This window comes from Hippopotamus amphibius, chromosome 16 (genome assembly GCF_030028045.1).
Source record: "Hippopotamus amphibius kiboko isolate mHipAmp2 chromosome 16, mHipAmp2.hap2, whole genome shotgun sequence".
Taxonomy (NCBI): Eukaryota; Metazoa; Chordata; class Mammalia; order Artiodactyla; family Hippopotamidae; genus Hippopotamus; species Hippopotamus amphibius.
The window spans coordinates 63,786,573-63,814,474 of record NC_080201.1 but is presented as its reverse complement, the minus strand read 5'-3'; the positions used below and the strand labels follow the sequence as shown (position 1 = coordinate 63,814,474).

At 51.5% G+C, this 27,902-nt stretch overlaps 1 protein-coding gene across 1 annotated transcript; it reads right to left on the bottom strand.

Annotated features, from left to right (window-relative positions):
- Nucleotides 1-87: 87 nt before the first annotated feature.
- BRSK1 (BR serine/threonine kinase 1) lies at nucleotides 88-23,882 on the bottom strand. Its single transcript, XM_057712006.1, has 19 exons — nucleotides 23,747-23,882; nucleotides 22,104-22,198; nucleotides 21,926-22,011; nucleotides 19,754-19,894; nucleotides 16,958-17,074; nucleotides 16,841-16,874; nucleotides 16,688-16,756; nucleotides 14,847-14,993; nucleotides 14,332-14,363; nucleotides 13,817-13,987; nucleotides 13,340-13,437; nucleotides 12,970-13,129; nucleotides 12,683-12,743; nucleotides 11,851-12,217; nucleotides 11,332-11,380; nucleotides 11,115-11,238; nucleotides 10,199-10,397; nucleotides 1,686-1,775; nucleotides 88-245 (listed from the first exon to the last, which is right to left on the bottom strand). The coding sequence occupies exons 1-19, from the start codon at nucleotides 23,880-23,882 to the stop codon at nucleotides 88-90; spliced, it is 2,334 nt and encodes a 777-aa protein (XP_057567989.1).
- Nucleotides 23,883-27,902: the final 4,020 nt, after the last annotated feature.

Here is a 27,902-nt window from a genome sequence, read left to right as displayed (position 1 = left end):
ACTCCTGGGGCCCTATTTACAGATTCACAGTTGGGGGGCAGGGAAGGGGGGTGGAGGGGGTGGCCCTCCTTCCCCGGCCCCCTGGGGTCAGGGCAGGGGGGTCCCATTGGTGGCCGGGAGCTTCTTGTCCTTAGGGGGGCCTCGGCGGGGAGAGCTGGTCAGCTCTGGGTCTGGGCGGCCCGGCGGCGGCTGCAGGCTTCGGGGCGGGGTCCCGGCAGGCCGGGTCTGGGTGCCGTTCTTCTCGTCTGTCGGGGAGGAAGCGGCCTGGCTTCAGGAACCCCAAGGGTACCGACCCCCAGGGACGTGCTCCGGCAGGGGAGGTGGCTGCCAGGGGTCACACACGCCAGCAACCAGGCCTGGCTTCCCTAGACCGACAGGGCATGCATCCCAGGCGCCCCCAACCCTAAGGCTTTGGAAACTGGGCCAAGCCCCAGGGAGACCTGGCCGGCCCAGCTCAGGAGACATCCTCAGAGACTCTGGTTACAGCACTGTCTGCATCCCCAGATCATGGCTAAAGGGCCCCTTGCCTTCCCCCTTACTGGTTGTTAGGGAGCCTTGGTAATGGGGCCAGGGGAGCCCACAGCAGGTTGGGGGTCTTGGGCTCTCCCAGCTGAGCCTGCATGACTGGGGTCACCTTTCTGTGGGGCCTGAGTGCCCCAGACTAGGGGACTGTAGTAGCAGTGCTGGTTGCCAGTGGTCATGCAGCAGTTTCTATAGGCAGAGACCAGCCCCTTAAGAGACACTGACTGCTAGAAGCCTTGTTGCCATAGCAACCAATGGGACTCCCCCTCTTTGGGGCGGACTCTGAGGTCCCTGCACTGCCCCACTCCCCTTATAAGGCACGTGGCTCTGGCCCTGGGTGTCTGAGTCCTACAGTCTTTGAAGGCGTGCCCTTTTAGGAAATCTGGTTGTCAAGGCCAGCTTTCCTTGGCAACGGAGACTAGAGGTTCAGGGGGCCTTCCTGGCTTCTGGTTGCTCTGGGGAACCAGATTAACAGAGAGCAGAGTTTCTCCAGCTCCCTACTAGTGCGGCCCTTCAGCTGGGAGCCTTGGTGTTAGCCCGGTTAGTTTGTGTGGGATCTTTGACTTCCAGGACTGTTATGATAATAAATTGATGTTGTGAACCATGGAGTTTGTTGTTTGCGACCTTGGCCTTGCTGCTCCCTGGTTGCTAGGGAATTCCAATCCCCACAACCGGGAGGCTGGTGGGCACAGGGAAGCGCCTCCCCTCTGGAGCACAGACCTCACCCACTCCCAGGGGAGGCCTGCGTCCTTGAAATCTAGACCCAGCAGAGCCAGAAGAGTCTCAGCATGTGCAGAGAGGGTGACCAGATTGTGCTGGTTTTTCACTGAATGTCTGGCATCCTGGGAACCTCTCGGTCCCAAGCAAACTGGGATGGCTGGTAACCCTCCTCCAAGAACACAGTTCAGGAGCCTCTTTTGGCAGAAGCTCCGCTACCTTCGACACAGAGACCCGTCATCCCCTTGGGGACCCCTGGAGTGCCCCTCCCGGGACGGCCTGGTTCCCTTGGAGTTCAGGCCCCAGCCTCTCCAGGAACCCGTTCCCAGCACTGCAGGTGGGCCCTGCTGCCCCACAGCGGAAGCCTTGCCGGTAACAACCCCCGCGGCACGTGGCCACCACGAAGTCTCCCCTCCGCCCCACGGGGGCCCTGAGGTGCCTCCCACCTGCCAGGGCCTGCACGGAGGGCTGGTCGTGAGTGCTCAGCAGCTGAGCCTGGATGGTCTCCACAACCCGCTTGAACCGACGGCTGGGACCTAGAAGGGGCAGGGAAACAGACTGAGGAAACAGCATCTGTCCTTTACCGCAAGACGAGAAGATTCAAGCAGAAAACTTTTCTCCGCCCATCTGGGCCTCCTTCCCCTTTGGCGTGCGCTGTGCAGCTGCATTAACCACAGCTACTTAGGAGTAACCTCCTTAACCTCCTCAGGGGCCACGATGACCCATGACCCACTACTCGCTTTGCACCTGGACTGCATAAACTGTCAATAACACGTCATTTAATGTACAGACTTCCGTCTCAAAAAATGTACATAACTGCGCTATGACCTCTAATGGGCGGAACAGTTTTTGGAGCTTTTGGAGCAGCTGTTCCCGGGTTATAATCCTCAGCTTGGCGCGAATAACATTTCCCATTTTTTTCTCAGATTGATTTTTTCACCGCCACGCATGGTGTAGTGGGCAGGATATGAGAGACACACACCAGAGGGCACCTGGGGTCTACCGCAACCGACACTGAGTACCAGCATGGGCCCGTGGGGCCCCACTGGCTTCTCGGTACTCCTCAGGTGTTCTGACGAGTTCTCCTGACACCTGGCTCTCATTGTTAGCGTGATGATCCTGAAAACTGTATTCGAGCTGTCTTCACTTAAGACTTGAAGTCTTAAGGGGCACCAGTGTATTCCTTAGGCAGGGCCTGGGGGGTCTGGGCAAGAGGCCCCAGGAAACATAGGTGGCTGGGTTTTTGTGAACTTTGGTTTGAACTGAGGACTTCCCTGGTGGTCCAGTGGTTAAGACCCCTTGGCTTCCACTGCAAGGGGGTGTAGGTTCGATCCCTGGTCGGGGAACTAAGATCCCACACAGTGCCCGGCGAGGGCCAAAAATTAGAAAATAAACTAAAAAAATAAATTTGGCTTGAATTGAAAAACAAAAGCACGCTGCTATATGGTCTGAACAAAACTTGTGCTAGTGAAACAAGAGACCGAATTATTCAGCTCTTAAGAAAAAGGGAGGGCTTCCTAGGTGGCGCAATGGTTAAGAATCTGCCTGCCAATGCAGAGGTCACGGGTTCGATTCCAGCTCCAGGAAGATCCCACATGCCACGGAGCAACTAAGCCCGTGTGCCAAAAAAAAAAAAAAAAAAAAAAAAAAAGAAAAAGGGAGGCCACCCACTATAGCCATGAAGTGAATGCTGCTTGTGGGGGTTGGGGGTGGGCAGCAGAGGCTGATGGCCTCGTGCTCCAAGCACCTGTGACGGTTGCGGGCTGTTGCAGGGAGAAACCAAGGCGTGTAAGAGAGCTGAACTAATCCACGGGGAGCTCCTTGGGGAGCTGGACTCAGAAGCAGTGTACACGCAGGCCACCACACTGCTCTCAGAACATCGTTGTAGATCATATTTCACATCGGAATTAAGCTATGAAATTAATAACAGGAAATTGTGCCTCAAAGGCCAAACAGCTCCTGTGCAGGCAGCCACCAATGGGAATATCAGCTGGGCTTATGCTTGCTTACAATGACTTCACTGGGAATTAAAGGAAATCCTGTGCCACAATGGCCAAGATGGGTTACTTTCAGCATCCCCAAACTGACTTTTCATGTGCAGTTAAAGCCTGCAGTCTCCTGGACCTCTGCCTGCAGGGTCTACTGGAAACAACGGTGGTAATTTTTCATTTTTTAAAAATTAGGTTAGCAGGGAAAAATATGTATAGCTCCAGCTTCTAAGGTCTTTTCAATTGGAAAAACTTCTAAAGCGTAAAATTTTAGAGAGCCCTCATCTTCTTTTCCTATTTTCATTCATATACAGAAGTCCCCAAAGTCCTCAAATTTCCAAAATAGCCTCATTGAGGGACTTCCCTGGCAGTCCAGTGGTTAGGCCTCGGCGCTTTCACTGCAGGGGCCCCGGGTTCGAACCCTGGTTAGGAAGCTAAGATCCCGCAAGCCACATGGTGCGGCCAAAAAAAAAAAAAAGCCTCATTGAAAGATTTGCTGCAGAAGGCTAGTGAACGGTCAATAATATACCGAAAACGTTAACTAGTGCTCCCTTCTATCCTCCTTTATTTGAGTATTCATTCTAGTAATCCTCTGTCTGAAGTGCCTTTCCACTCTGAAGATGCCATTAAAGGGGACCTTTAGAAATGGGACCACCTGAGGCTGTAGGTGAGCCTCTTCAGATCAAAGGCTGAACTGAGGGCCATAGTTAAAGAAGTTCTTAAACCCATGGCGGATGCTCAAAGTGTCTGTAGGTGGATTACCAAGATGGGAGGCCACGGGTCTGACTAAACTGGCCACAGATGAAATTCCCAGCTTCATAGGAATTTGGCGGGCGGGGGTGGGGTCCTCCCCAAGCTAGATAAAGTAAAGTAAAACATTCCAACATAGCTGAACAGGTACATCAGTCCTTTGATACTGTAGAGGTGTCCACCCAATTCTTTAAGGAGTTAAAAACAACTGTCCTTGTTTTACAAATCTAGTTGTTACAGGACCAGAGGTGCAGCTCCAGAAACAATCCAAACGCCCACCAATCCTTTTACCACTCCCAAGACCTTCCCTATTTATCTTAGGAGGCTTGTAAGTATTCAGAAAAAAAAAAAATTCTGGCCTTAAGAGAACAAAGTCCTTCTAGGAGAACTTGCCTTTCTCCTCCTATGCCTTTCATACGCAAATATTCTACCTGGTCTCCTCCAGGAACTCTTAATTCTGCCATCTTTTTGATGGCAGGTGCAAATTTCAGGAAAGGTAACTCTTATAGAAAGAAAGATCAAAAGGGAGATAGGTAATCTGAATCCAACCTCTTTGGGAACTGATGGGTTTTACATTATTGTAACTGATTCATGGCAGAAGTTCTGGAATGGAAACTACGGGGTGTCTGTTTGTGTGTTTGTATGCATCTATATAAGTGCGTTGAAAACCTGTGTCACTGCCAAAATTGATTTGTAAATGAGTTCTGTTTAACTGGCTTAAAGGAAATTAGGCACGTCTATAAATGATCAGAAATAGAAAAGAAACTAACCCCAGTGACTTTAAGGTTTGCATGAACTGGGAAATATTCAGTACAGCATTAATACCTGGTATTAAATTAGCTTAAGCTTGTTGCATTAATGAATACAGACATGTTTTTAGAGTCATCAACATTAAGTGTAATACTTTTATTCTACCCAGGTTTACTAGAAATCAAATAAATAAGATATTATTCCTGTTACAAAGTTAGTCAGCAAGAAAAATAACTAGACATGATGAAACTTTTAAGTAAATAAATAGACATAAATGAGATAAGTGCTTTTAGGTAAACTCTTTAGGAATAATTATGTTTTGGGAATGTCCATCTAAAGCAGTCTCTCCAGATTTTGATAACTTGAAGTTTTATGAAAGGGACTTCCCAGGTGGCGCAGTGGTTAAGAATCCGCCTGCCAAAGCAGGGGACAGGGGTTCAATCCCTGGTCCAGGAAGATCCCACATGCTGTGGAGCAACTAAGCCCGTGCACCACAACTACCGTGTGCCTAGAGCCTGTGCTCCACAACAAGAGAGGCCACCGCAATAAGCCTGCGCACCACAACGAAGAGTAGCCTCCGCTCTTCACAACTAGAGAAAACCTGTACACAGCAGCGAAGGCCCAACGCAGCCAAAAATAAATAGATAAATTTAAAAAAAAACTTTATGGACTTTTGCTAAATTAAGTTAAACAATGGGAATCCATTGAATATCTAGATCCTTTCCAAATAAGATAACATTAACTACTGAATATAGGCTTCCTTTTACAGAGACTATTAATAAATGTGGTTGATGCCACAGTAAGACATTTTCTGTGGAAAAAAACATACGTTTCCTAGAAACTATACACAGTTTAAGTTTGCTAACTATGGGATGCTAATGTAAAAGTTCATAATTGCTTATTTATTTTTTTTAAAAGTAATCTTTTTACTTATTGGTTGCGTTGGGTCTTTGTTGCTGCACGCAGGCTTTCTCTTTCTCTAGTTGCCGCGAGCGGGGGCTATTCTTCGTTGTGGTGCATGGGCTTCTCATTGTGGTGGCTTCCCTTGTTGAGGAGCACAGGCTCTAGGCGCATGGGCTTCAGTAGTTGTGGCACACTGGCTTAATAGTTGTGGCTTGCAGGCTCTAGAGAGCAGGCTCAGTAGTTGTGGCGCACGGGCTTAGTTGCTCCACGGCATGTGGGATCTTCCGGGACCAGGGCTGGAACCCGTGTCCCCTGTATTAGCAAGTGGATTCTTAACCACTGCGCCACCAAGGAAGCCCAATTGCTTACTTCTTAGTTCGTGCTAGAAACGGAGTTTTAAGCTTAAGAATTATACGTATGTGAAAAAAAAAAGAATTATACGTATGTAACTAAAGCTGGTAAAATAAACATTTCAGTATGCAAGGAAAGTGGAAGGTGTGTTTTCAGTAAAACACTGTATGAGGAATGGAAACACATTTTTTTAAGGGAAAAGAAACCCCAAGGAAAATGTTTTGTGGATGTTCAGGACTGGCTAAGAGTACACTGAATTTAATTTAATACATGAATTATATATATGTTTATTTACATATTTATGGCCACACCGTGTGACTTGTGGGATCTTAGTTCCCTGACCAGGGATCAAACCCAGGCCCTCGGCAGTGAAAGTGCTGAGTCCTAACCACTGGACTGCCAGGGAATTCCCACAAATGAATTTTAATATTAAAGTGTTACAAAACCTGAATCTGGTTTTCTCTCTATTAAGAGGACAAAGTTTTCTTAAAATATTGATCTGCTTTTGAAAACAGATTGTAAAGTTTCTTTAGCCCATAATCTGTTATAATTTTCCATACTTGCTTTTTTTAAATAAATAAATTAATTTATTATTTATTTATTGGCTGAGTTGGGTCTTCATTGCTGTGCACTGGCTTTCTCTAGTTGCGGTAAGCGGGGGCTACTCTTCGTTGTGGTGCTTGGGCTTCTGATTGAAGTGGCTTCTCTTGTTGTGGAGCATGGGCTCTAGGCACATGGGTTTCAGTAGTTGTGGCACGTGGGCTCAGTAGTTGTGGCTCATGGGCTCTAGCGCACAGGCTCCATATTTGTGGCTCACGGGCTTCGTTGCTCCGCGGCATGTGGAATCTTCCTGGACCAGGGATCAAACCTGTGTCCCCTGCATTGGCAGGCGGATTCTTAACCACCGCACCCCTAGGGAAGTCCCTGTACTTGCTTTTGAATCTTTTTTGTGACTTTGGTTAGGTGAATACAGCGAACCATGATCCTATTTGACCAAGTGTTTGGAAATCTTTTTGATATTTTGACAAAGTTTTCAAATATCAAATTCTAATCGAAGTTCTTTTGACCTCTAGCTAACTTTGGGATGCTTCAGAGAGGGCCCCTGGAGCATCTCAGAGAGAGAAATATTAAACTACTTAGGTATATTTGGTATATTAAATTACGTGGGAAGCACTGTCAAATGAGAGGTGATAAAACTTCTTAGGTTGTATTGTATAGTTAAGTGTTATTAATATATATATACTAGAAAGTATATGGAATTCCTATTATGAATATATATATACTAGAAAGTATCTGGAATTCCCAAAAATCTGGCATGTCCTGATAAAATGTTATCAGTCATAATTCTGGTAATTATCTTAAAATGTTGTATATCACAGCAGTAACAAAGTTCATTTGTCAATTGCATTGGAATCAGGTCTTTAACCTTGACTCTTTAAGTCTCTTGTCATTTACAGACAGTTATTGCTGTACCCTGATGCTTTTGCAAAAAAATGCTTCATCTTCAAGAAGATTCATAGAAAGGACTTTTTTGACAAGTACAGGTTTCTTATAACTTTCAGATCACACTGCTGAACTGGGTAAGAAATTAGAGAATCCTAATGGAAAACCTGGTGGCTTCATAAAACTGTTAATGAAGATTAAGATCAAGAATTAGTCACAGAGGGGCTTCCTAGGTGGTGCAGTGGTTGAGAATCCACCTGCCAATGCAGGGGACACGGGTTCAATCCCTGCTCCAGGAAGATCCCACATGCCGCGAAGCAACTAAGCCCATGTGCCACAACTATTGAGCCTGCGCTTTAGAGTCCATGAGCCACAACTACTGAGCCCATGTGCTGCAACTACTGAAGCCCATGCGCCTAGAGCCCATGCTCCGCAACAAGAGAAGCCACGGCAATGAGGAGCCCGCGCACCACAATGAAAAGTAGCCCCCACTCACTGCAACTAAAGAAAGCCCGCGGACAGCAAAAAGGAGATCCAACACAGCCAATAAAATAAATAAATAAATTAATTAATTAAAAAAAAAGAATTAGTCACAGAGGACTGAGAGAACTAATGAATATGGTTATAACTTGGGGGTTGTGTTTGAAATATTGCTGGTTTTAATCTGTATTTTTGAGATATAAGGAAACCCTTCCCCTCAAGCTAATTATGACTTACAGCAATTTGGTAAAATTATCCATTTGTAAGCAGAACTGAAATATTTACCTTTGCTCTCTACCTGTTGCCTCCAGGATTTGGAAACGTTCAGTTTCCCAGCAGCTTTCTCAGGTAGAGAAGGGAGACCATCTCTCGACAGGTGCAAGAATCTCAAGGTATTTTAGAGAACTCAAAAAGAGAGGAATTCACCCAAATATACTGCTATCTCAGGTGGAATCTGTGACACACCTTTGGTGTGGATTTCCTGGCCTCTAGAGGTTTTTGAAAAGTTCAATCTGAGAATGAATATGGGTGTATGTATCACTGAATCACTTTGCTATACACCTGAAACTAACATGGCATTGTAAATTAACTATACTCTTAAAAAAAAAAGTTCAATCTGAGATTCCTTATGAAAAGTTTCAGCACAGCCAATTTAAAACAGGTTATGTTTGGAATTCCCTGGCAGTCAGATGGTTAGGACACGGGCTTTCACTGCCATGGACTTGGGTTTGATCCCTGATGGGGGAACTAAGATCCCATAAACCATGTAGCGCGGCCAGAAAATAAAAATAAACAAATAAATGAAACGGTGTATGTGGTCAATTAACCAGACTTATTTTGCAAAGAAATTAGTCTTAATTTGGCTATGTTTGGTAGAAACGAGGGTAATTTTAGAAAGAAAAAGATTACATTTCAGTGGATATTAAATCCTAGTTTCATTAGTTGAGGTCTTATTTACTGCCTAGTCATGAACATGCAGAATGAACACGCAAGATAAAATTGGCATAAGTCCTAGTGGACAACTTGGAATTGACCTTTAGTCCATGCCAGACATCTTACTAGTACCCCTGCTAAAGGGAAATAACTTAGCTATTAAAACTCAACATCAAGGGATGGGATGGACTCAGGGCAAGTAAGCAACCACCTTTGTTATCAAGGGACAGATATTTGATCACCTAAGGCTTTCTGAGAGGCTGCTCCTCAGTTACAATCCTCAGTTTGTCTTAAATAAAATTTTCTTTTTTTTTTTAGATGGACTGATTAATTTTTTCATCACTAAGACTGACCTGGGGATGGGGGCAGGGAAGGCACTCCCACCCTGTGGAACCAGTCCCTCCACCTAGCAAAAGACTTCTCCCCGCCTCAAAATCCCCCCACTGGGGCTGGGCATAAAGCCATGGTTTGCAAATGGGGCTAAGAAAGGTGCGACTTAAAATAATGACGTGTTGTTTTTGATTTAAATGGGTTCTAGTTGAGGCCATGAAGACCCAGAAATGTAAGAAAAACAAATGGGAGGAGAAAGAAATCTTAAGGTTGAGAAAGTTCCGCACGTTAGTCTTTAAAGAAGCAAAGAACCATAGTTCATTTTGGTGATGTAATTCCCCATGTCCCATAGCATCTTGGTTAAAAACTCTAGGAGCAAGCTCATTTCCCAGCTGTGCCATGTTAAGGTTGGTGGCAAGGACAGCAAACACAGGTATTCCTCACTATCCAAACTCTTGTTATCAGGACTCAGGAACCAAGTAGAATTAGAAGCAAGGCATTTCTGTGGTTTTCATCTCTTGTGCCAACCCTTGATTGGTTGTGGCTGCCTGCAGCAGAGCTCAGCAGAAAGAAGTGCTGTGATCTATTGGTGATGTCTGCTCTGGGTGTAGGAATGAGACCTGACAGCAGTGTACCACTGCACCACAGCCTTTTTTTTTTTGTTTTTTTCTTTTTCTTTTTCCTGCACCACAGTCTTAAACTAGTGCTTTGAGATCAGGAGGCCTAGGCTGAGCCCCAGCTCTGTCATGGTCTGCAGTGTGACTCTGGTGAAGTTAATTTACCTCTTTAGGATGCAGTTTTCTTCTTTGGGAAACCTCAAAGGCTGCTGAGAAGCTTCGAGGAAGTCGTGCACATAAAGCACTTGGCATGTTGTGAAGGACAGGATGTGGGGGGTCTGGGAGAGGAGGGGGCTCAGAGAGTCAGCACCATCTCCTCCTCCCCCTTGCTGCCCTCCTGGGCTGCTACCCTATCTCAGCTCTCTTGAGCATCCCACACCCCAGGCTGGGGGCAGCGTGTCAAGGGAAACTTACCGGAGATGAGAGTAAAGGTGACAGAGTAGATGCCACCACCACCACTGCCGTCCCGGCGGGGGGAGGGCTCTGGACCCTCAGAGGAGCTGATGTCCACCTGGAAGCGGACGGGCTTCTGGAAGACGGAGGGGCCACCGCTGGCCTTGTACTCAGCCCTGAAGCTGGTCTGTGACAGCACACTGTGACTCAGGCTGGGGATCTGAGAGACGCGGGGGACAAAAGGAGGGGGTGATTTCAGCGACCTGACTCCAGGGAATGGATAAGCAGCCCTATGCCCAGCTCTGCCCAAGGAATTACCAGTCCCCTCAGCCACCAGGGAGAAAGAGTCACAGAAAAGGGATTGGGAGGCCCCACTGCCCGCTGGGATTTGTAGTTTTCTCTGTCCTATAAACAGGGCATCAGAGGAAGGATGGAACAACTGGATCCCAAGGTAATAAGGCCTCTCCTATCTGGTGCCAGCCCCAGGCTCCAGGGCCACATGAAACAAACTCCTTCCTTCCTCCACAAACGCTGGCTAACGTCACATCTGTCTCAGAAACTTTAAGTCCCATGAACCCCTAAAGCAAAGAACCACAGGACCCAGTGGACAGCCCTAGAGTCCACTGGGAAAAGTAGGTCCTTTTGCCAACCTCAGACCTTGTGGTAGAGGAACGGCAACTCACCAGTCCTCGGTGGACGCTAATGTGTGAGGAATTGTAATTTAGGATCCTCTTTCACCACTTCCAGGCCCCAGGGCGTCATAAACCTCTCCTGCCTCCATGCCCCCACCATGGCCAAACCCAACTCTGGCTGGAAAACTACGCATCCCACGAGCCCCAGGTGGAACGCAGGCCCGCAGGAAGGCGGTGAACCCCAGAGGCTGCTGGGATTTGTAGCTCTGCGGCGGCCAGGGGGCGTGGGCACCCAGGCCCCTCACCGACAGGAAGGCATGGACGATGTCCGCTTTGATGCTGCTGAGAGGTTTATCCTTTAGCACGAGGAATATCTGTTCTTCTTTGTCCAAGGAGATGAAGTTCCCGAACCAGGAGCGTTTTGCCAGCCTGAGTGGGAGGGGACGGTTGGAGGCCAGTTGGGAGGGGGCAAAGGGAATGAATCCCCTTTCCATCCCCTCGTCCCCTCCCTGTCAGACTCACTCTGGAGAGGACTCCGGCGTCAAACTGGACATCTCCTCGGCAGTGGGAACTGGGGAGGGGAGAGCATGGTCAACACGTGTCCATCATCCTGATGTCCAGCACACAGGCCAGCAATGGCCTCCAACCAGGGGTTCCAGACACCAGAGTCTAGTCACGACCCAGCAGCCAAACCCCAAATGGCAGGCTGCAAGATGTTCCTTCCAGGGGTGGGCCCCTGATTAGGCCACGCCTTCCAGGGGGTGGGGCTTGTTAGCCATGAGCCAATGGGAAAGTGACCCAGAGCACGGAAGAGGCGTGTCTTTCACATGAGCTCCTCCTCCAGCGTTGGAGGCCCCACCTCTTCTCTCCCCAACACCTGAATCTCCGCTCACTACAGCATCTTCCCCTAGGATGTGTGCGTCCAGTCCCCCAGTCTCTTCCTTCCTGGGGCCCCAGATGTTAGACCTCAGCTCCCACCCCCCACATTAGGACCCAGGAGTCCGTGTCCCCAGCCCCTTCACCCTCAAAGGACCCCCATACCCTGCATCTTGCGCCGGTGAAAGCGTGGGGAGCCCAGGAAGCTGTTGCGGATGGAGTTGAGACGACTCCTCCAGGCGGCTCCCCCAACGCCGCCGCCGGGGCTGGGGGGCGGTGTTGTCCCCGGGGTCCCAGTGGGGCTGGCGCGCGGCGTGTGCAGGGGTGAGGGCAAGGGGGTCCCCCCGGAGGAGCGTGGTGAGCCTGGGGGGCCGGGCAGGGGTGTGGAGCGGGCACTGGGGGGCGGGGGGTGCTCCCCGGCGCCCCCACCCCTGGGGCCCCGAGAAGGCAGCGTCTGCGTTTTGGAAGTCGGTGAGCCCCCACCCCGGGCCTCATCGCCAGCGGGCTCCGGCGAGAAGGAAAAGACTGGACTCTGCAGGGAAGTGGAGTCCGGTCAGGGGGTGGACGACCATTCCCCACCTCCCCACCTCTCCAGGAGCCCCACTAGCACACACTCACAGAGGTACACCCCAAAGCATGCTGGAATTTGTAGTCCGTTTATTTCCCCCCAACGCCCACCGCTGGGGGCGAGGGGTACTTTTTCGATCATGCTTACTGGCTGTAAACCCAGCAGTGACTTGTACACACCAGGAGCTCAACTACCTTTTGTTAAATGAATAAATGGAACCCTTCAGACACACGGAAAACCCAATCCTGTGAAGGTGGGAAATGGCCAATGGACTAAAATACTCATGAGGCCTTGTGTCTTTGGCCGTTTAGGGGCAAGGAGGCAACATGCCAAGACTTCATGGGAATTGCAGTTTCTGCTGCTCTATCTTTGCTCCACAGTGTCTTCACCCCCTTATCCCTTTTCAATCCATCTGGGACCTGGCCTTACCCTTGGGCTGCTCAGAGGGCTGGACGACAGACCAGTGGAGGCTCCGCTGACACTACGAGATCTGTTTTCAGGACAGATTAAGAAAAAAAAAAATCAGGTAGGAGGGTTTCAGAAGGCTCAGATGTCCTCTCCCTTCCACACTCCTCCAAGATGAGGAAATGGGACCCAGAGAGGGGAGGCAACTTGTTCCAATCACACAGCACCTTTGAGGTGGGTATGGGGTTAGAGCCCTGTACTCGCTCTCTACCCAGGGCTGTGGATCCCACTGGAGGGGGAGGGGCTCCAACCTCTGGCTGTGCTGGGCCATCTCCAGGGCCCTTCGGGTGGGCACCGGGGAGCCACCACCCCCGGCATCCGTGATGCTCAGGACTTCCATGGACTTCCGCTCCGGCCGCCGCTTCCCGTGACGGCTCAGCATAGGGGAATCCACACGCTTCCGAGGCGGGTCTGAGGGCCAAGAGTTTCAACCCAGTCAAAAGATGCGCTGGTCCAGCTGTATGGGGCACTCATACAGATGGGGAAACTGAGGCTCAGAGTGCAGAGGGGTTTAACAAAGGTCACAGAAAAAGTCAGGGAGTCTAAACTCAGACGCTCAAGGCCTGCAGACTCTCCTTCCCTCAGGAGTCCGGCCGGGACGCCCAGCCTTGCCCTCCTCACCAGCATCATTCCGGGGAGGCAGGTCCTGGTCCTCACAGCTGGGATACCGCTCCTTCCGATCCAGAAGCAGGTAATATATCATCTTCTCTTGGTTCTCCCTGTGTGGGGGGGGGGGTAGGAGAGCACTGGGGTCAGAGGTCAGGTCCCAGAGGTGGTCTCCTCTCCTCTCTGTGTCTGTGGCTCTGTGGGTTTCAGTCCACTCAGTCTTTCTCTCTACGGCTCCATTCTCCTAGGTATCAGCAGGGTTGGTCCCTTTGTGTCAGTGCACATCTCAGCCTCGCTTCGCTCAGTGATAATAGTTATACTAACATCTGAGCACTTACTCCATGTAAGCCCTGTGTGTGAGGCACTACGTCGGCCGCAGCACCTGTTAATACACTTCAGCATCGTTTCTTTTTCCCACTGGCCCTACCACCCCCTCCTGGTGTCCACCCCGCCCCCCACCCGCCGGCTCCTGTGTCAGCGTGGGGGTCTTACTCCTCGCTGCGCAGCTCGCGGTGCAGCCGCTCGCGGTCCCTGAAGCAGCCCAGTGAAGCCATGCTTTCCAGGACATCAGGGTCCAGCTCTCCGTTTGATGGCAGGCTCCGCATGGCCACCCGGCGGCCTGGGGCTGGCTCCAGGCACGGGTCTGGCTCGTGTTTCCCGCCCCTGGGGAGGAGAAGAATCACAGGGAACTGGGCGTCTCCTTCAGCAGAGACTCAGGGGTCCCGGGTTCCAGCCTGCTCCTTTCTTGGGAACCCAGGAGTTCGGGCCCCAGCCCCTGCCCCCCACACCCAGGAGCCCAGGCCCGGGAGTCCTGGCCCCAGCCCCTCCTCTACCTCTGTCTTCCTCCCCCAGGACCCAGAAGTTCGAGTCCCGAGCCCCTCCTCATTCAAGACGCTCGGCATCCTGCCCCCGAGCCTCCTACCCGGCTCTCCTGCTTTGGGGACCCTAGATATCTGGGGCCCTCTTCCTCCCCCAAGGACCCAGGTGTCCAGTTGCCCCATACTCACAAGTACCAGGGATGTTTCTGAATTTGCTCCAGCTGTGATGCGCATGGATCGTAGAGAAGCAGAAGTGAGGTCGTTTGAACACAGTAAGCGCGCAATTAAAGTTGACTGGGTGGCGTTCCGGGGGGGTCCCTAATGTACCCCCTCCTCTCGGCAGGATGAGGGCTCACGTCTCCCCCTAGTGGCCGCCGTGCGGCGCAGTCTGCCTATCCTGGACCGGCCGGGATATGGGTCCCGCATGCGCAGTGGCATCCTGCCCCCGCTCCGCGTCGCCTCAGAAGGGCCGGTGTGCGCATGCGCCCTCCCGCTGTGGGATTTGCGGGGGGGAGTCCCCTCTCCAGTTTGCAGTGCCAGGTTGGCATTCTAAATTACCCCGGGCTGGGGCTTAGCCAGCGATCCCCCTCCCTGCCGTCATCCCAGGGACTGACGGGCAGGTCCTGGAACTCCATCCTCATGGCTCCCCTAGGGATTCTGTCCCCACCACCCACTGTCTCTCCATCCCCGTCCCCCCAACTCACGCTGAGTCTTTTCTCGGGCTCCACTTCGATCATCCCCCTCAGGAGGCTCTGGCAGTCCGGAGGAATGAAGTGGGGCATGTGGAAGACACCCCGTTTCACCTTCTCCAGCAGCTGCCGGAGGTTGTCATCGTCGAAGGGCAGAGCCCCCTGAGTGAGAAATAACAGACCCTTCACACACAGAGCTTACGATATGCCAGGCGAGTGCCTAAGCGCCTCACACACACTGACACACTGAGCCCCCCCCCCCGCGCAAGCCCCAGGAGGTAGGGAGCTATTACTATCTCCACTTCGCAGATGGGGAAACCGAGGCACTGATGCATCCAGCAATTTGTCCAAGACCCTCTAGCTCTGAAGTGGCAGGGCAGGGATTTGACAATGGGCAGTGTGGCTCCAACACTTAAGAGGCTGGGGTCAGGACTTCCCTGGTGGCGGTACAGTGGTTAAGAATCTACCTGCCAGTGCAGGGGACACGGGTTCAATCCCTGGTGCAGGAAGACCCCACATGCCGCAGAGCAACTAAGCCCGTGCACCACAACTACTGAGCCCGTGTGCCACAACTACGGAAGCCCGCATGCCTAGAACCTCTGCTCCGCAACAAGAGAAGCCACCGCACTGAGAAGCCCGCACACTGCAACGAAGAGTAGCCCCTGCTCGCCGCAACTAGAGAAAGCCTGTGTGCAGCAATGAAGACCCGATGCAGCCAAAAATAAATTAAAAAAAAAAAAAAGCCTGAATCGCAGCTTGGAGGCCGTCCTTTAAAAACATGCTTCTCCCTGGGGACTTCCCTGGTGGCCTAGTGGTTAGCATTTGGGGCTTTCACTGCCATGGCCCAGGTTCAATCCCCGGTCTGGGAACTAAGATCCCGCAAGTCGTGGCAAAATAAATCAATTAAAAAAAACATGCTTCTCCCCAGTTTAGGGAGGGGTAATCTTCATCCATTCAACAAAAAGTGAACGTCCATTACAGGTCAGGGATCTAGCAGTGAACAAAGCAAGCCCTTGCCCTCCTACAGCTCACACCACCCCAGAGTGGAAGAAGCTGGTAAGGGAGCAGGCAGCTATAGAGTGACAGAGTGACGGAGGTGACACTGGAGCACAGACCAGACTAGGCTGAGCGAGGCCTATGGGAATCTGGCAGTGTAGCAAGTGGAGTGGTACCCCCTCAAATTCATGTGTACCTAGAACCTCAGAATGTGACCGTGTTTACAAATAGGGTCTCTGCAGATGTAATTCATGGAGGATCTGGAGGTGAAATTATCCAGGCTTTAGGATGCCTGGAAGAGGAGGGGAAAGCACAAAGAGATATCCCTCAAGGAGTCAGACACACAGTGACAACTGTGCTGGCTGCCAGGAAGGAGATAGCCTACCACAAGGAAATTTGACCTCATGCAGGGAATGAGGGGGGCAAGGGGAGGCTTCCTGGAACTGAGACAATTGAGCTGAGAGCTAAAAGAAGTCTAGTATTAACTAGGTGAGCAACTGGGCTGGCAGGGATGAGAAGAGCAGGTGCAAAGGCCCTGTGGTAGAAGCCGGGCTGATATGCCCTTGTCTGGTTCTGTTAATCATTACAATACTGTAATAGGATCGGTTAGTAAACAGCCACTCTCCCAAGTGCTCCAAGTCCTTCTGGCTGCCCCATCCTTTTCCCGGGGCTGTCTCACAGTTCTGCAACTGAACGGTTAGCTCCAGGCACAGAGAGGGGTCCCCCCAGGATTTTGCTCTGTTGGTGAATACCCCCACCTTCCTGGTACCACTTAAATATTTGGGAGACAACCCCTGAGGTGAGGATAGAAGTAAATGTCCTGTACTTCCAGCAGGCAGGAGAGGCAAGGAGTGCCTTACCACAAGCAGGGCGAAGAGGATGACTCCACAGCTCCACATGTCCGCCCGGCGGCCGTCGTATTTTTCCCCCTGCAAGGGAGAAGGACCAGCTGTGAAGTTCATCTCTCCAGGCTCCCCCTGCTCCTCTCTCCCCTCCACCTGCCCCTTGCTCACCTTAATCACCTCTGGACACGCATAGTGGGGGGACCTGAGGGAGAGAGGTGGTGTTGAGCCTCTGGCCAGCTTCTACCCCCCCTCCCTGGGGCCGTAGGAGGCCAGGCCCCCACTCACCCACAGCTGGTCTCCAGGAGGCTGTCCCCCACCTGCAGGGACGCCATGCCGAAGTCTGCGATGCGGATGTTGTTTTTCTCATCCAAAAGCAGGTTCTCAGGCTTCAGGTCTCTGTGGCTGAGACAGGACAGGGGGGCTCAGGCCTCTGCCTCTGCCCTGTTCCTGGAAGCCGAGGCCACATTCACTATTTCTCAGAGGGGGACATGTCTGGAAACTTCTAATCAGGGACATTTTCAAGCATGCCCCTAAGTAGAGACAAAAACATAGGAAGCCCCATGCACCCACCCACTAGCTTCATCCATTATCAATTCAGAGCAAGTATTCTCTTATCTATACCCCTACATATGCTCTCCTTCCCCCACAGGATGCTTTTTAGGAGACCCCGGATGGCGTATTATTTTATCCACAAATATTTGAATATGTGCGAAGTGAGATATCTTGAGGTAAGCAGGGCTGATACTATTTCAGTAGTGCATAATTAAAACAATACTGCCATCCCAAGTCCATCACTGGTTCTTCCCTACGCCCCCTGCCCCCCGGTACAAACTCCTCAGGATGTAAGGGTTAATGTCTGGGGGGAGGTCAGGCGGAAAGTTCTATGGTCCTTAAGTGGGTCACACAAGTTAAATCTGTTGCCTATCGCCCTCTGGAGGCCAGTGTTTTTAATGTCAGAGTCTTGACACTTGTCAACAGGGAAGTGTTGACAAGTAAATGGGCTGCCTTTTCATCACCAAGCTTTACTCCCAGGTCTCAGCCCCTCCACCCTGATCTTCACCCCATCTCCAATCCCCATCCCAGAGAGGGAGGTGTGCAAACAGATGAGGCTGAAAGATGAACTGGAGGCATCTATTTTGCACCTTAATTAATCATTAAAATGATGCATATTGAATATCTTGTTTTTAGACCGAAAGCAATTCAATGAGAAAAGGAAGATCTTTTCATCTGGACATTTATTTGTAAACATAAAAATGACCCTCACCCTTTACCCCACACCATATACAAAAATTAGTTTGAAATGGCTCTCAGGCCTAAAACTATACAACTTCTAGAAGAAAACATAGGAGGCATCCTTAGTGACCTTAAGTTGGGCAAAATTTTTTCTTTCCTTCTTTCTTTCTCTCTCTCTCTTTTTTTTTTTTGGCCACACTGTGCAGCATGCTTGATCTTAGTTCCCTGACCAGGGATTGAACTCACGCCCACTGCAGGGAAAGTGTGGAGTCTTAACCACTGGACCACCAGGGAAGTCCCTGGGCAAATATTTCTTAAATAGGACAGAAAAAGCATGAATTGTAAAAGGAAAAAAATCAACAAACTGGAATTCATCAAAACGTAAAACTTTTGCTTTTCACAAGAGTCTTATAAAAATGCAAAAGCATGTCACAAACTGGGAGAAATTACTTGAAAAATATATGTTTGATGAAAGATTTTTTCTTAGAATAAGTAACTCTTAGGAGTTATTCCTAGAGTCATCCCTTGTTCCTAGAAGAAAGAACTCTTACAACTCAGTAAGAGAAAGGCAAATAACTCAATTAAAAATAGGCAAAGGATCTGAACAGACATTTCTCCAAGGAAGATGTACAAATGTCCAATAAGCGCATGAAAAGATGTTCTACATCATTAGCCATCAGGGAAATGCACAGCAAAACCCCAATGAGACACCACTTCACCCCCTCAAGGAGAGGTATAATCAAAAAGTCAGATAATAACAAGAGTTGGCAAGAGATTGGAACCCTCAGAGACTGCTGGTGGGGATGCTGAATGATACAGCTGCTTTGGAAAACAATCTGGCACTTCTTTAAAAGGCTAAACATTGAGTTCCCATAATTCCCTGGTGGTCCAATGGTTAGGACGCCGAGCTCTCACTGCCGAGGGCCCAGGTTCAATCTCTGGTTGGTGAACAAAAACCCCACAAGCCGCACAGTGTGGCCCAAAAATTAAAAAATAAAATAAAACAGAGAGTTCCCATATAATCCAAAAATTCTAATCCTAGGTATACACCCAAGAGACTTTAAAACACAGGCATACGCCAAAACTTGTACCCGAATGTTCATTATTCACAACAGCCAGAAAGAAAAAACAAACAATATATCCATCACCTGGTGGATGGATAAACAAAACATGGCATGTCCATACAATGGAATATTACTCAGTCATGAAAAGGAATGAGGTATTGATGCATACACACTACAACATGGATGAAGCTTGAAAACATTTTGCTAAGTGAAGGAAGCCAGCCACAAAAGACCACGTATAGTATGATTCCATGGATAGGAAATGTCCAGAAAACCTAAGTCCACAGAGACAGAAAGTAGATTAGTGGTAACCCAGGGCTGGGGGTGGGGAGAGGTGACTGCTTAATGGGTCTGGGGTAATGATTTTTGGGGTGATGAAAATGTTATAAAATTACATAGTAGTGATGCACAGCATTGTAAACATGCTAAAAACTACTGAATTGTGTGCTTTAAAGGGATGAATTTTCTGATGTGTGAGGTTTTTTTGGTTGTTGTTTTTCTCTGTTTGGTTTTGTGTTTTGGCCATGCCACATGACTTGCGAGATCTCAGTTCCCCCACCAGGGATCAAACCTGTGCCCCTGCAGTGGAAGCACGGAGTCCTAACCACTGGACCACCAGGGAATTCCCTATGATGTGTGAGTTATATCTCAATTTTGAAAAAGGGGGTAAAGAATTTGCTTGGGGGCTGCAGCACCCTGGCTTCCAGTCAGCCTGCTATGTGCTCCCAAAGGCCTGCCTTCTGGGCAGCGCTCATCCTGGCCTCCCCTCAAGCTGCCCCCTCACCAGATGGAGTAGCTATGGCAGAAGTCCAGCGCCGACACTATCTGACGGAAGAACTTCCGGGCCTCCTTGGGGGTCAGTCTCCCCTTCTTTACCAGGTAGTCGAACAGCTCACCTCCAGACACGTGCTCCAGAACCAGGTACCTGGGGGACATGGAGGGGGCAGAGGGCTGGAAGGGGCATGTGGAGGACCAAAGAGCCTGGTCTCCCTCTTCCAAAAACACAAGACCTCAATCCCACTGGCCCCTGGAGGCAGAGACTCTCAATTTGCATGAGTCCCTGTGAGGAGGAGACTCCAATTCTCATTAGCTTCTAGGAAACAGAAACCCAATTTCCATTAGCCCTTGTCAGCATGTCAGCTTCAGGGGTCCACACTTTGACTAGCTGTCCTCAGGAGATAAGGCAATTCCATCAGCACCTGGAGGTCAGAGATCCCAATTCTCAAAGGCCCCTAGGAAATAAAGTCCCATATTTCCATCATTCTCTGGGAAGCCAAGGTTTTCATTCTTATTAGCTTCTGGCATGCAGATGGTGGAATTCTAATCTATTCCTGGGCAATGATATTTGCAGGGTGTACCAATTCAACGGTCAACATTCGCGAGGTAAAGACTGCAACTCCCATCAGCCCCTGGGAGGTAAAGACGCCAATTCCCATCAGTCCTTGAGAGAAAGAGACACTAATTCCCGTCAGCCTCCGGGAAGCCAAAATTCAGTTCCCATCAGCCCCGGACAGCTCAGGCTCCCATGTCAACTTAAGGAGTGTTAGTACTGAGATTCCTAGTTGTTTCGGGAGATGGGGCAACTCTATTAGCACTTGGATGAAAGAGACCCCCCCAATTCTCACAGGACTCTGGGAAATAAAGACCCCCCCCCACCCCCACCCACTCCCATTAGCCCCTGGGAAGCCAAGCATTCCCATAAGCCTCTGGGATGAAGAAACTCGAATTCTCATTAATTCTTGCCAAAAACGATGGCCTCGTGCACCAATCTAAGTCAGTTTCTGTGAAGTAAAAGACTACAACTCCCTTCAGCTCCTGAGCGGTTAAAAACTCCCAACTCCCACGAGCCTCTGGGACACAGAGACTCCTAATTCCCATCAGCCACCTGGAGTCTCAAGACTCCAAATCCCATCAGGCTCTGGGAGGCTACACCTCGAACTCCCATCAGCCCCTGGAAAACCAAAGCTCAACTGCTATGCGCTCTTTTGAAGGCTGAGGTTCCTCTGTGAAGCACAGACTCCCATGGGCCCTCCCTCCCCACAAGGATGGTGGAGCGAGAGTGACAGCTCCACCAATCGGTGACAACAGCCCCTCCCTGCCACCACACCTGGGGAAGCCTGAGGACGACAATTCCCATGAGCACTGGGGGCCAGCCAGCATCCTTCCTGGAGAAATCCACCCTAGCATCCAATGGGTGCTGGAGTCAGTTCATGCTGGGGACTGTGTGGTGGGGGTAGGGGGTTGTCCCCTCTCCCGCTGCCAAGTCCAGCTGTCCCTTGGGTCACCGGAGTCCAGACAAAGGCCTATTGTCTGGAGCCCTGACAGCTGGACCCCGCCCCCATCCTAAGGGGGGGTAATCGACTTTGAGATACAGACGTAGAACTCCTAAGGAGACCCATTGTTGGGGTGTCCAGTCACAGCACCCAGAGTTATGCCGAGGGAGGAAGGAAGCCTCCAATGCTGCAGAGAAGGGGTCTGGGAAGAGGCAGGAGTCCCTGGGCCTGGGGCTTTGCCAGGCCCTGTTGCCCTAGCAGGTGGGAAGGGGATCTGCCCTTAGCCAGCTGGGTCTGGCTGAGGTCATCCAGATTACACACTACTGAGTGTTCCCTGCAGCGCCGTAGGGCCGGGGACTGGGGCTGGAGAGGAAAGGGGAGGATCAGCTTCTGTCCCTCACTGGGGATGGCTCAGGCTTAGCTGCCCTGTTGCTGGGGCACAATCAGACGTTAGCCTCAGGCCAGGTCAGGGTGGGAGCAAGAAGGATTATGCGTGTGTGGGGGGGGCGGGGGTGGGGGTGGGGCTGGGGGCAGGGCTGTCCCTGTGCCGTAGGGAAGGGACTAGGCCTTTGGTGGCCCAGCCAGCAGAGCTCACGTTTCCCCTGGCCCCTCCATCCCTTGTTTCTGGAAATGTCCCACCCTAGGAACTTGGGGCGGGCGCATGGGTGTCTATAAATACCTACAAATATTTCTTGTTCTCGTAGACGTCGTGGAGCTTGAGGACGTGTGGGTGCTCAATGAGCTTCAGGATGGCAATCTCCCGCTCCACCTGGGGGACAAGGAATGGAGGTCAGCCTTGCCTCCTTCCCTGCCCCCAGCCCCAAAGGGGCCCCTTCTCTCCCCAGCACACAGAAAACACACCTTCATCAGCACCGACTCAGACAGCTTCTCCCGGTTCACGATCTTGATGGCGACCTTCTGGCCCGTGATGCAGTGGACCCCAAGTTTAACCAGACCTGGGGGAGTGGGATTGAAAATGTGGGGTATGCTCCCGGGGCATTCTCCCCACCTCTGGCTCCTAAGCCCCTCTTGCCACCCTGTTTCCTCCTCCTTCCCCTGCTGGCTGTTTAACGGTGGCCAGGATTACCCTGACCTGAACTCCTGCGGGCTGACAGCCGCCATTCCCACCCAACGCAATCCTCCTCCCGTTCCCTGTTGCCCAATTCTGTTCCTTCTGATTGTCCATCCACCTACATGCCTCCCCCTCCCTCCACAGCCACCCTTGATCAGAGTTCACGTCGCCACATATTCTTGCCTCACTGAGTCCCGACAGTTTTGTCTCCCCCAGTCCGCCTCCTTCAAACAACCCTCCCTCTCTCTCTCTCTCCCCATCACTTCCTTGAATTCTTTGCCCTTTAATCTTCTGGCGACACCATGTCTCCCAAGGAATATAATCTTATGATTGCCCATCCTGCCCTCTTCCCAGACATCCTCCTCCACTTCCTCTCAAACTCTGACCTCTCAATTCCCTTCCTTGATCTTCTTTTAATAGCAGCTGTAGCTGGGAGCGTGCACATCCCAAGGGTATCCCCACTGCCCCAGGGTAAGCCCCAAAGCCACAGACCCAGGCTTGCAGCCCCCCAGCCCCCTCCTCCTTTAGACTCAAGAGTCCAAGCTCCCAGCCCTTCCTCCCTTACATCCAAGAGTCCAAGCCCCCAGCCCCTCCTCCCTCAGACCCCCAAGTCCAGGCCCATGGCCCCTTCTTCCCCCGTAACTCAGGAATGCAGGTCAGCAACACCTTCACACTTTTGCACTAAGATATGGAGTCTGACCCTCTCCCAGCCCTGGCCCTCAGCTTCGTAGAGATCTGGGACCCGATCCTGAACATCTGGCCCAGGACACAGGTGCTTAGCCCCTGTTTTACACCCACCCACCTCCCACCTGGCAGCAATAGTGAAAGGTGACCCCCCCTCCCCATTCTACAGCCACTCCTGAGGCATCTGCCTCTTGCATTCACCTTTCCACCTCTCCATTCCCGGTCCCCACCCGGAGCCAGCATGCTGGAGAAGGGGAAGAATGCCGTAGACCCCATTGTCCCAGCCTCAGTCCCCCTGTCACTCCAACAGGGGCCCTTCTAGGCCAGAGGACAGTGCAGACAGAAGCAGCTTCCCGAGGTGCACCCCCATCCCGGCACCTCACCCCAGCCTGCGGCTGTACTGCACCAAGGTCCTCAGCTGCCGGCCGGACCCTGGCTGCCCGCCGAGGTCCCTTTCCCACTGTGGCCCGGGAGCCCCCCAGCCTCTGCCCCCAAAGAATGGGAGCCTTTGGGACCTAGCACCTCCCCCAGGAGGCCATGCCCCCAGTCTCCTCCTCCCCAGGACCCCAGAGTCTGGCTCTCAGCCCCCTCCATCCTAGGGACTTGGCAGTCTGGACCCCAAGCCTCTTCTCTGAGAGGGACTCAGGGGTCTGGGCAGCCAGCGCTTGCCCTTTGAATACCCACGAGTCCCGCCCTCTGCCCCCCATCTCCCGCGCCCCCGCCCCAGGTGTCCCCTCCCCTGGCTGACCTGTCTGTCCTTTGCCCAGCGTCTTCTCCAGCCGATAGGGGCCCACATATTGGGCGTGCTGGGGTGGGTGTGGGTGTGGGTGCGGGAGGTGGTAGGCGGGGGAGCCCCCGCCTCCCTCTTTGCCCCCGGACGACATGATGCCCTTGGTCCCGGCCCGACCGGCCCCCCGGCCACCCCCCCTGCGGCCGGTCGCCCCGTCCCTCCGGTGGGGGCCGGCGACCGCTCCGTCCCGGCCCCCCCGGCTGCCCCCCACCTCTCCGGGGGTCCCCAGGGGGCTGGGCTGGGCCCCCCCAGTCGGCGGGCCGCGGAGCTGGGGGAGGGGGGGCTGGCCCGGGGGGGTCAGGCCCCGGGAGTCAGCATGGCCCGGGGGGGCTGCGCGGCCCCCCCTCCCCAGCCCGTCCCTGGCCGGCCCCCCCCTTCCTGCGCCTCCCCCCGCCGGGGGGGGTCTGAGGTGCGGGCCGGCGGATGCTGCAGGCCGAGGTCCCCCCCGCCCCCCCACGCGCCCTCTCTCCTCCGCCTCCTCCTCCTCTCCGCCTCCCCCCGCCACCTCGTCCTTTCTCTCCGGCACGCTGACATCACCATCCGGGGACTCCGGGCCCTTCCCCAAAGTTAACCCTTTCGGAGGGGGGAGGGGTAGCGGGGGCAGGGGGCGGGCCTGGGAGCTGGAGGGATGGAGAGGAGGTGGGAGGATGCTGGGAGGGATGGAGGGATGCTGGGAGGGACGGAGGGATGCAGGAGAGACGATGGAGGGAGATGCGGAGCAAACAGGAGCTGGAGCTACACAAAGGGAGATGAAGTCTGACAGAAGTCGGGGAAATAGACAGATGGCAAGGGAGGTAGAGACCACCAGAAATAGGGCTGGAGCAAGAGAGGGAGATGGGGGAACACACAGGTGGCCAGAGACAGGCAGAGACAGAAGAGATCGAAGGAGAGCAGGGAGGTCAGAGACAGGGGTCAGAGAGACAGGTCTGACAGACAGAGACATGGAGAAAAGGAGAGAAGGTGATGGGGAGAGACAGAGAGATGGAGAAAACCAGAGATAGAAATAGAGACCGAGATGAAGGGAAAGAGAATTGGAGAGACAGTGGGGGGGGGGGGGACAGAAGTAGAGAGATATGGAGAGACAGATGGGAAGAGAGATGAACAGAGAAAACAGAGCCAGAGATGCGGAGAGACCTAGAGTAATGGAGGGGAAAGCTGAGAGAGACAGCTGCAGATTGAGAGAGAGATAGGGGAGAAAAATGGACAAAAATAGAAGGTTGGGGACAGAGAGGGGCAAGATGTAAAGGTGAGGCATAGGGGCAAGATGGTAGGGGAAGGATGGAGGGCCAGAGAGCAGGAGAAAAGTGGGAGAGAGAGGTGGAAAGGGACAAGTGGGGAGGAACAAAACAGAGAGACATGTAGAGGGAGAGCTGGAGAGAGACAGAGAGATGTAGAAAGGGAGCGCAACAAAAAGGGATGGAGGTGGGAACCGCAAAAGATGGGGGGTACACACAGGTGAAGGGCTAGATGCTGGGGGGAGATGGGACAGATTGGAGGGAGGGAGAAGAAAGGAGACAGAAGCAGAGAGAGGGAAAGAACTTGAGGAATTGCTGACCCAAGGCTCATCTCTGTTACCCCAGACCCCCAAGTTGCCCACCCAGGTCTCCTTTCCCCACTAGTGTCAGAGCCCCATATCCACCCACAGCCTAGGGTGCCTGTTTTTAGGTCATCTTAGATCCACACCTCCATTTAGGATCCACGATCCGCCTACAGAGGAACTTCCAGACCCCCTTGAGGTCCCTGTGTATTTTTTTAGGCCCCTGTCTATTCTCTGTGCCCACTATTGGATCCCTTAGATCTTCACGTGGACTCCTATATAATTGTATGTCCCCACTATAGCTCATCCATGGACCTGCGCACAGCTAGATTTCCTCATGAACTGGGGTTCCCCTAGATCAGATACCCAAAGGTGTTAGGCACCCATTTAATCCCCAAGTCACCTATAGAATGTACCCATGAACCTTCAGTCTCCTAGTCAACCACTTTTGTTCCATGAATCTATACTCAGTGCCACATCTGAGCCAGACACTGTTCCCAGTGTTGAGGGGACAGCAGGGAACCAAATCAACAAAGGTCCCTGTCCTATGATGCTCTCACTGCAGTGGATGAGGCTGGTGACAAACAAGGAAAACAATCGAAATACATGGTATGTTGGGACTTCCCTGGTGGTCCAGGGGTTAAGAGTCCACGCTTCCACTGCAGGAGGCACGAGTTTGATCCCTGGTTGGGGAGCTAACATCCCACAAGCTACAGGGCCAAAAAACAAAACAAAGGAAACAAAACAAAAAAACCACAAAATATATGGTATATTACAGATCTGTGATCAGTGATAAAGAGGAAAATAAAGGGGGGGGGCAGAAAGTATTTATTGAATGATTTTCTATATGATTTAAAAAAATTATTTATTTTGGCTGTGCTGGCTCTTAGTTGCAGCACACGAGATCTTTGTTGTGGCATGCAGGATCTTTTAGTTGCAGCATGAGGACTCTTAGCTGTGTGGTATGAATGCGGGATCTAGTTGCCCGACCAGGGATGGAAACTGAGCCCCCTGCATTGGGAGCACAGAGTCTTACCCACTGGACCACCAGGGAAGTCCCTCTACATGATTTTCACTACAGTGCCAAGAAAGGCCTCCTCAGTGAAGGGACACTGAAGGAAAATGAGGGTCAGAGCCATGTAAATAAAGTGCCAGGAGCCTTCCAGGCAGAGGAAACAGCAGTGCAAAGGCCCTGTGGCAGGAGTGTGCCTGGTGTGTTATGGGAAGATTGAAGGGGCCAGTGTGGCTGGAGGGGAACAGTGGAGGGGGCAGTGAGAGGAAATGAGGTGGGGAAGCAGATCAAATTGGGCCTTAGAAGCAGGATGACTAGAGACTTGGTGGTCCAGTGGTTAGGACTCAGCGCTTTCACTGCTGGGGCCCTGGTTAGGGAACTAAGATCCTGCAAACCGCATGGCATGGGCAAAAAAAAAAAAAAGGATAACCATATGTCCTGGTTTATGTCTTTTATTCTGTAATTATTAATAGGGTCTGTTTTCACTCTCAGGTGTCAAGTGTCTTGCTAAAGAAAGTGGAAAATTATGTGATCACCCTTCTTATAGGTCGTTGTATGGCTTTTAGAGGGTACTTGGGGAGTTTTCATCTAGGCTACCATTATATCACACATATGTTCACATATGAAATGTTATATACAATTACATGTTACACATACATATATATTATATGGCATTGTGTATAATAATATATGTAAACAGAATTATAGACAGATGAACTTGTACATACGTGCATGTAGGTATAGTAGGCTGAATAATAGACCCCCAAAGATATCCACAACCTTATTCCCAGAACCTGTTAATATGTCACCTTACACAGCAAAAGCGTCTTCGTAGATGTGATGGAGTTGAAAATCTTAGACTGGGGAGATTACCTTGGTTATTTGGGTGGGCCCTAAATGTAATCACAAGAGTTCTTATGAGGGGGAGGCAGGAGGATCAGAGTTAAGAGGAGGAGATGGGATAAGGAAAGAAACAGAAGCCAAAATGAAACAGCTACAATCCAAGGATCGGGGCTGCCTCTAGAAGCTGGGAAAGGCCAGGAGACAGATTCTTCCCTGGAGCCTCCAGAAGAAGCACAACCCTGCCGGCACCTTGATTTTAGGTATTTTAACTCAGTGAGACCCATTTCGGGCTCCTGAGCTGTAAGCTAATAAATCTGTGGGTTTTGGGTTTTTTTTTTAATGAATTTATTTATTTATTTATTGGCTGAGTTGGGTCTTCGTTGCTGCATGCGGGCTTTCTTCAGTTATGGCAAGCAGGGACTACTCTTTTTTGTGGTGCATGGACTTCTCATGTTGTGGAACACGGGCTCTAGCCACGCAGGCTTCAGTAGCTGCAGCATGTGGGCTCAATAGTTGTGGCTTGCAGGCTCCAGAGCACAGGCTCAGTAGCTGTGGTGCATGGGCTTAGTTGCTCCACAGCATGTGGGATCTTCCCGGACCAGGGCTTGAAACTGTGTCCCCTGCATTGGCAGAAGGATTCTTAACCACTGCACCACCAGGGAAGCCCCTAAATCCCTGTTGCTTTGAGCCACCAAGTTTTTGGTAATTTGTTAACAGCAGCA